Raw genomic sequence first — 9,406 nt, forward strand, 5'->3', positions numbered from 1 at the left:
CCAACCTCCACCTCCCTTACGCACATCCAGGGAGTGAATCGACAATTGTTGTTTGTCATCACTAAGTGCTAAAGCAGCAGGAGTCGCCCTGGGGAGGGCGTGTAGGGGCTCGGGCTCCATCTAGAGGCAATTACATGAATAGCAACAACGTGAGTTTGAGGATAGAATGAGATCGCTTCAAATCACACCATACCTTTATAATGAATAAAACAATTCCAATGATAATGATATAATGAATATTGCATCTTATTAGACAATGCAGGTGTATCTAATATTGTTTCTGGTGAGTGTATATTAGAAATTAAATGCACTGCCTATAGACTTTATCTTTAGATTGCAAATTGCTACACCTGGAATACAGACCAAAACAATGTTTATCAGAGTATTACGCAGACAGTGGCAATTACACTGTAAGAGTATAAGCCCAGAAAATTTGACAAAAACCTCAGGAAAGTATAATTAGGAATCATGTCAAGAAACATTTCCAACTGTCAGAATATCAAATCTGCCAGGCAGGAAACGCAACCGCCAATGAGGAAACAACGGGAACTCGCGCGACCTAGATATGAGCGCATTGAAAACTGAAAAAAAACTCAAGAATAAAAATAAAGAGTTAAGTAGAATAAATGAGCTGCAATATACGCATGCGTTTATCGATGGCAAACGGAGGCAGTTTACACAGGCAAAATCCGGGGCTCTTTGTTCCAGAATTTACCATCATCATCGTCTAATGTTGGGGTAAAATGCTCTTCAAAATGACTTTCAAAGCATTATCTGAAAACACATGCTGTTCAAACTTTTCTGAAACTATCCAAAGTGTCGGTCTCATTGGAAGAGGTCACTTCCTGTGCAGAAATGGCAAACGATTCCGGCCCATTAACAGCCTCATACAAGAGTCACTAAATAAATGAGTAATACGGAGGAAGCTATCAGCAGATTTGGAAGCAACGGAGCATTTCGGAAACAAGTCGATTTTGCTGACACTCGGCGAAGCTTGATTCCGTTTTCTCAGTAGGAGTCATTAGCGGGTGCGTGACAGGTTGAACAGTAACACATTTTGAGATGGCTTCACTTTTTTGCATGGTGACACCTATATCCCCTCAGTCACCCACGCAGGCCGTAGTGGACTGCTTAGTTTATTATACTTCAGTTCGCATAGGCTAGAGACCTAGACATTTCTCATAGAGTCGTACATGGTTCCTGGGACTTCAAGGGGGAAAGTAAATCCCGTCCTGCAACACTGACAAAACAATTGAAGACATGCGTAGATTTATTCTTATCCAAATCAGTTGGGCTCTTGTTCGGATAAACATATGCTGATTAGCATATTACTCTATACTTATGCATTGATGACCTTTTACCCCACCATGTTCTTAAAAAAAAAAAAAGAAGAAACAAAGTTTGAAGAACATGCATTCGACACGGTGTCTGTTAATCGTGACAAAAAGGGTTGCTATAAATGGGTTAGGGTCGATCTGAAACAAAAGCACCCTTGAAGAGACCGGTGTCAAACTGGTGGCCCGGGGGCCAGATCTGGCCCGCCACATCATTTTATGTGGCCCGCGAAAGCAAACCAAAATTGCTCATTGTGTTCTGGTGTAATACCATTGAGATATTTGCACGCATTTTTTTGTTTGTTACCAATCCCACTTTGAAAAGAAATGTAATAGTTGGCTTCTGATTTCAAAACTGGTTATTCATCAACGTGTTGTGTATACTGTCTGTAATTCACAGTATATGAGCTCATCCTTCGTTTATATGGGTTCGCAGTTGTAGCGGCCCTCTGAGGGAAGTCATAATTACGATGACAAAATGAGTTGGACACCCCTGCTTTAAGATGCACGTCTAAAAATGTATATAGCCTAAATAATTCATATTTTTGTTTTATTTTTAAAGGAAAAAAAAGCAGTGTATTCAAATGCAACTCCCTGTGATGGGGAACCCCCCCGCCCCCCCCCCCCCCCCCCAGTCATTTTGGGGTTCCTCTCTTCTTTCCACAGATATGCCTTTAAGACCAGTGCAATTAATTTGAGGGGTGAAAACCAACAGGCCACACATTAGCTACGGACAGCACAAGTCTCATGACCAGAGTGAAAAGGCGTGCACGCAACCTACCTCGGTATATAAACTGGAGACCGCCAGGCACCTTCCAACAGTGCAGACAGCCACTGCGGGCGTACGGGCCGCACTTTGCGTTCAGCTCACTGAGGCGGCGACACACAACAAAGAACAGAGTAAACAGTCACTCCTGGCTCAAATGTGAGTACAAACTGTTTTTCCTGTCCCGTGCTTGCTCGCTTGTCTTTTTGCCATCACGCTGCTCCATTTGTGTTACGCAAGAGCAGCTGAGGAGATTAAAATGCCACTATATTTTCGATTGTGACGGCGACTTTGTTCTTAAAAGCCGACTCCTGACAACTTTGAAAGGAGCACTTTTTCCCAGCTCCCAAGCACTCGTTTCTGATATTTTATTTTGAAGCAGAGCCAGTGTTGGTGCAATTCTATCATTATATCACTGTCACAGGCAAACTGCTAAAAAGATAAAACTGATCCATTGAGTAATTCACAACATAACAGTACTCTATGACTCAAAAACTTCAATCGAGTACAATGTCACCTGATGTCTGTGTTACTGTGAGTCCATTGGGCTTGTCGCTTCTGTTGTTGGTATCAATTAATGTAAGTGCGTTACGCTCGGTGAAGTCAGAAGCGTGTCCCACGCTTGAACGCACCCCCTTGCCCGCCACCAAAACTGCTTCGACAGATAACAAGAGTTGTGCTTTAACATTCCTCTCACGAGCGATGACATTCACGTGGGCGCTTCCCTTTTTCCCACAATTACTGAAGCGGTCAAATCGAAATGTCGCCTTGATCAAACTCATACAATTTTAGAGTCTTGATCAAATATTGTAAATGTAAGAACAATCATTTATGGCTCTCCCATTGGTCTGTAAGCTGTTCTTTGTTGATGCACTAACAAGGAATTATTGTTGAGCGACACGTACGACACTTGTGTTTTGGCAGCACGTCTCACCGCAGGTTTGCTGTCACGATGGATGTCATTCCGGTCTTCCGGAAACCCTCGCATCTTGTTTGGAGCCCCGTGGACAAGCCGCGCATACCGAGATAGCGATCCGTGACCGCATCGCACGAATATCTGTACAACAGTCATCGCATACGACCCCGCTCAACCGACTCTTGGATTAAAACGTCCAGTTTGCAAGTCACCGATGGATTCCAGCACACTGCTGCCAACCACGGCGGCTCAGGCCTCTGAGCGGGACACGTCCGCTTACTTGTGGCTCTTGATATTGGGCTTTGTAATTGCCTTCGTCCTGGCTTTTTCCGTCGGGGCCAACGACGTGGCCAACTCCTTCGGTACGGCGGTCGGCTCCGGGGTGGTCACCTTGCGACGGGCCTGCGTCCTGGCGACCGTCTTTGAGACGGTGGGCTCGGTCCTGCTGGGGGCCAAGGTCAGCGAGACCATCCGGAAGGGCATCGTTGACGTCCAGATGTACAACGGCTCCGAACACGTCCTTATGGCGGGGTCGATAAGCGCAATGTGCGGTGAGCATTCAGATCACTGCGGTCTGTTCTTACGACTTGTCGAGAACTTGAGACATCTTCGCAGGGGTTTCGCAGCTTTTTGAGCACAGGCCCTGTTCTGCTTTTACAGGCTCTGCCGTGTGGCAGTTGGTGGCATCGTTCCTGAGGCTGCCCATTTCTGGAACTCACTGCATTGTCGGAGCCACGGTGGGTTTTTCCATGGTGGCCAGGGGTCATCATGGGGTCAAATGGGTGGAGCTTCTCCGCATAGGTGATACCTTTAGTTGTTTGTTTGTTTTTTTAACCACACGCGGTATGTGAATTGGACATGTTTTTAAAAACTGATGATTATGTTTTTTTTGTGGGGGGGCAGTGGCCTCTTGGTTCCTGTCGCCATTGCTGTCCGGCATCTTGTCAGGGATTCTCTTTTATTTTGTTCGCAAATTCATTCTTAATCAGGTGAGACATCTCATTTATTCATTGTCATTTCAATTGGTTCTGTTGTCAGGCACGAACACATCCCCAGCTAAGTAAAATACTTTTGCAGGAGTGACACAGCATTAAAGTGCAGCGACTGTTTACAAACCTTTAAGAAATGGAGAAGAATGTCCCCGCAATGAGGCAATGATTGAGCAACATTTGGGCTGTTTTGGTTGATGATGGCCAATTTGAAGTATATTTGAAAAAAAATGCTCCAAATTATGTAAAATCACTCTTAAATGAACTTGGCAAACTACAGAACCTTGACACCTACTTGCTTATTAAGTGTTCACCTATGAAATGCCGCAGGCTGACCCGCTGCCCAATGGCCTCCAAGCTCTTCCGGTGTTCTACTCAATCACTGTGGGGATCAACGTGCTCTCCATCATGTTTACAGGAGGACCGAGTGAGTGCCTCCACACCACCCACTACACCAGAGTGGAACGTAGCGAACTATAACCATAACTACTGCAACAGTATGTAGAAACACAAGAGGAGTGGCTTTTTCCACTGATCCTATCCTACCTCATATCCCCTGCACACACGTCCACTGCAGTATTTATCATCTATCAAAGGATTGCAGAAAGCCCTAATGTCCGCACACACGTGGGTGATGGAATTTTAAAGATATGCTATACACCCATAAAGTTTTTTTTTCTCTTTTTTAACCTGCAGTTGTCTACAAAATTAAAAAAAAAAAAAAAAAAAAAGGTCAGTAAGGGAATATTTGTCATTGCTCAAATTTAATTGACCAAATTCCAAAATGAAGTTACTCAGCATAAGAATATTGAACGATTGCATGCTCGCAACAAAAAAGTTCTCTGACCAGAGTCCGGAACAAACTGAAATCTTATCAGAGGACTGCAAGCCCCTTTTCTCGTAGACGGGTGTACGTTTACTGATATTGTTGTCAGCAAGGACGTTCACCAAATTATTATATATTATATATATATTATTATACAGTATTACTTTTGGGCAAAAAACGTCATGCAGAAAATTTGGAATCTATACATTAATACAGCACATGTACTAGACATAAAGACTGATTTGAAAATAAAATAAAAACCAAAAAAAATAATTTCTGACAATAGTTATTTGGAAGATGCAGCAGCATTACTGGCTTGGTTTCAGCAGATAACGCTTACTTAAAAAACAAAAAAGATTATAATGCATGGTCTTTTAATATAATGCGAGAGTTTGTTTTTTTTTTTAGAAATGTTCTTACCTGTTTCAGCTTTAGGAGCAGACAATGTTTGTGAATTACTGTAATTAAAGATGCCGTTCTCGAAGATGGAAATGCGCCTTTTTTTTTTGGGGAATTTGCGCATAGTGTTGGGATTCGACAGGCTGCCATGGTGGGGTACGCTGTGCATCTCGCTAGGATGCGGTGTCGTCACAGCATTGCTCGTTTGGTTTGTCGTCTGTCCACGGCTGAAGAGGAAAATCAAACGTGAGTAGATGCTTTTTGACTAAAACACAAATGACTGCGCTGCAAGTGCGCAGCTGAAGACGTTTCGTGCGGATGTTGAGAAGAAAAAATAGGTGCTGCTCCCTGTGAGGTTCCTCTGATGGAGAAGAACGCTCAAGCAGTGGCCGCAGCTTCGCCCCACCACCCTCGGCCTCGGAGCCCTCCAAAAGACACTCAGAATGTTGCTTTTAAACTCGGAGGCTCAGAAGAGGCTGACCTGGACATGGAAGCCAAAGACTCGGATGTCAGTAATGGTGAGAAAGATTGCGTTGACTGAACGAATTTGCGTTGTTTCCATACGCACTGCCTTTGAACGAGTGAAACAAATTCGGACGGCGCAGAGGAAAGTTGACAAATGAAACGAGATGATCTACGTTATGGTTTACAGGACTAGATAGCAATGTCGGTCCCGTGACGATCACAGACCCTCACAGCGGAGGACTGCACGCAATCCAGAAAGACTCGGGTCTCTACAAAGACCTGCTCCACAAGCTGCACATGGCGAAGGTGGGCGACCGCATCGGTGACGGTGACGCAGAGGAGCGGCCCATTCGGAGAAACAACAGCTACACCTCCTACACCATGGCCATCTACGGCATCCAGGGAGAAGCTAAGAACAAGGACAACGACGACTGGAGGAGGCGGTCCCGAGTGGACAGCTACAGCAGCTCCAATTCGGCAATGAGCAGAGGAAGTTCAGTCAAGGATGCCAGCGTGACGCAGGAGGCTGCTTGGGAGAGTCCTCCCGAGGAAGATGAGCTCGAGCTCGAGCAACCAGCCGTTTCCTCCCTTTTTCAGTTCCTTCAGATACTAACGGCGTGCTTTGGCTCCTTTGCACATGGTGGGAATGATGTCAGGTACGATTGGAATAGCATCTATTTGAGTCATTTACAATGCTACTAAACCACACAAACAACAAAGTCTGCACATTCGCTCATAAAATAACGGCCGTTACTTCTTGTTAGACAGCACACGAATGGAGGTGCGCCAAGAATTTGTGTAACAAGAATTTGGGGCTCAATCGTTAACATACCAAAGCCCAATTAAAAAAGATGGCGTACACTATGCGGTTTCTTTGGCGACAACCGCCGACAAGACGGACAAGACGGTAATGATTGCGGGACACTTTCAATTCTAGTATATTACAGGTCAATCTAAGAAAAACTAATTTAAAGTCAACACTGGACAAAACTTTAGTTATTTCTTCAGTTACTGCTGTTCAAAGATGAAACTTATGATACAGATTCATTCGATGCAGATTGAAATAAGATTTGATTTGTTATACTTTTGTTGATTGTAGCTTGCAGTTCACAAAAATCCAAAAGTCTCCATCTCAAGATCTTGTACCGTTACAATCAAAATGACGTTCAAGCTGCAGTGCACGGCTTCTGTCGCCCCCTAGGCTGGAATTCTGCATTACAACAACAGCGTTGTCACTTGGCTCGGACCTGGGCCAGTGGTTCTCAACTGTTGTCATCCTGGGTACCCACATTTTCCTTTTCAAATTCAAACGTTTAAAAATAGCCACAGAAAACACGTCTAGTATATTATATTTTTAAATGCCCTTTCAAAGCAGTTGGGTGGACTGCCAAATGCATATTGCTTGCCAAGACAGTCAGAGGCTGAGCTGCACACTGTATTTGTTTACAGAGTGAACTAGTAGCTAGAGAGCAAGGAAGTCCCATTTCTTGACAGTCCCCTACTGTGTTCCGTGTGGGAACTTGGCACGCTTCTGTATTGTACTGAAAAAAAATAAAATCAGAATACAGCTACAAGTAATGTTCTTTTCACTACAGCTGTCTGCGGCCAAACCAAAATGACTCCGCGACACACTTTGGGGTCCCGACCCACCAGTTGAGAATCTTTGACGTAGGCTATGCCCCGCCCCCGCGTGATGCTCGAACGTTTTGATTCTGTTTTGAATGCGAGTCGGTGGAGAATAAAAGATGGTAGAGATGAGGTTAAAAAGGATTATTTTCTGCTACAGAACCGCAAAATGTTTAGTTAAACAGCAGCCAAGGGGCCACGCTCCGCAGACGGCCAAGTAAAATGCATCGTTTCTGAGCTGTCATTTTTTTCCCCATGTATATAATGAATCTCTCTATATAGAGTTTCACTTTTTGAATGAAACGACCAAAATAAATGACGATTAATACGATATTATAATAGAGATGCACCTGCATAAAACACATAAGCATTTAGAACCACAGTGCCATTTAATGGAGCACTACTCCACTACCCCCAAATGGAAAAGGATGTGTTTTTTTTTTTTTTTTTTTGTCATTTGATTCACAACGAAGGTTTTTCTCTCTCTCTCTCTCTCTCTCTAGCAATGCTATCGGTCCCCTTTTGGCCCTGTGGCTTTTGTACGAGAGCGGTTCTGTTGCATCCAATGCACCGACTCCTATCTGGCTCCTTCTCTACGGCAGCGTAGGCATCTGCGTGGGGCTCTGGGTATGGGGCCGCAGGGTGATTCAGACCATGGGCAAAGACCTTACGCCCATCACACCCTCTAGGTATGACTCCGTACTCCGTTGCCTCACACTCATTACAACTTGACACGTTCAAGCGTGTTTCCGTACGATCTTCCATTTTAGCGGCTTCAGCATCGAGCTGGCCTCCGCCCTAACAGTTGTTGTGGCGTCGAATGTCGGGCTTCCTGTCAGCACCACACACTGCAAGGTAATGGACATGGCAACAAATAATGTTTCAGTGTTTGAATCCAAAGTTGCCTTATCGTGTGAACACAGGTGGGATCTGTGGTAGCTGTGGGATGGCTTCGCTCAAGGAAATCAGTGGACTGGCATTTGTTCCGGAACATTTTCATCGCCTGGTTCGTCACTGTTCCCATCGCTGGTCTCATCAGCGCTGCCGTCATGGCTCTCTTCATTTACGTCATTCTGTGATCGCAATCTTTTTTTTTTCTGAGTGCGTTATCACCTCGATCAATCAATAGCTAGCAGTTCTTGTTGATGAGCTCTTTGTTTCAGGGTTTTAAGATGTAATAAAGTATGTTATCGTCATTGACTGTAATTCTGCAGTAAGGCCAAGCCGCGGTTTTGATTGACACTGTCAGCGAGGTCCGTCCGTCCATCCATTTTCTGAGCCGCTTCTCCTCAGTAGGGTCGCGGGCGTGCCGGAGCCCATCCCCGCTGTCATCGGGCAGGAGGCGGGGTACGCCCTGAACCGGTTGCCAGCCAATCGCAGGGCACATGCAAACAAACAACCATTCGCACTCACAGTCACGCCGACGGGCAATTTTAGAGTCTCCAATGAATGCATGTTTTTGGGATGTGGGAGGAAACCGGAGTGCCCGGAGAAAAGCCAGGCAGGCACGGGGAGAACGTGCAAACTCCACACAGGCGGGGCCGGGGATCGAACCCGGGTCTTCAGAACTGTGAGGCTGACGCTCTAACCAGTCGGCCACCGTGTTTTTTAAACCAAATTAATTATATTTGTAATATGCTGACTGAAGTGGTGTAGACCTGTACAACTCAACAATCAACGTAAATGTAGACGTAACATTTTTACAATATAATGTTTCATTAGTCTGTATTTATCGTTCCATACACTTTACAACTGAGAATAAAAAGATTGAGCAGTCGTAAGTGAATTCAGTATTCTCAATCTATGCTGACATTGACAGAGTGGGGGGGTTTAAAGATGAGGAAGGGCTTTCATATTAGATGACGTCTCATATACGTCAACTTTTTTTTTTTTTTAAAGAATGACTCAATTACATACATTATTTAAAAGTATGCGGCGCTTTGTTCAGATTTGTCCATTTCTTTATGTCAGTGGATGTTCATTGTCTATCGTGCGGCGACAATTGGCGTTTATGACGGCAACTTCGCCACTACATTCAGACTTTTCTCTCTGCACTTGGCACATCTAACTAGATAAAAATGTAAG

At 44.6% G+C, this 9,406-nt stretch overlaps 1 protein-coding gene across 1 annotated transcript; it reads left to right on the plus strand.

Moving 5' to 3' along the window:
- Positions 1-2,151: 2,151 nt before the first annotated feature.
- slc20a1a (solute carrier family 20 member 1a) lies at positions 2,152-9,085 on the plus strand. The gene is made up of 11 exons (XM_061673266.1): positions 2,152-2,259; positions 3,025-3,567; positions 3,677-3,817; positions 3,920-4,005; positions 4,336-4,432; positions 5,357-5,476; positions 5,560-5,748; positions 5,883-6,351; positions 7,825-8,010; positions 8,092-8,176; positions 8,245-9,085. Exons 2-11 carry the CDS (start codon positions 3,231-3,233, stop codon positions 8,398-8,400), a joined length of 1,866 nt encoding a protein of 621 aa, XP_061529250.1. The 5' UTR covers positions 2,152-2,259; positions 3,025-3,230; the 3' UTR covers positions 8,401-9,085.
- Positions 9,086-9,406: the final 321 nt, after the last annotated feature.

The sequence above is a fragment of the Phycodurus eques genome, chromosome 3, assembly GCF_024500275.1.
Source record: "Phycodurus eques isolate BA_2022a chromosome 3, UOR_Pequ_1.1, whole genome shotgun sequence".
Taxonomy (NCBI): domain Eukaryota; kingdom Metazoa; phylum Chordata; class Actinopteri; order Syngnathiformes; family Syngnathidae; genus Phycodurus; species Phycodurus eques.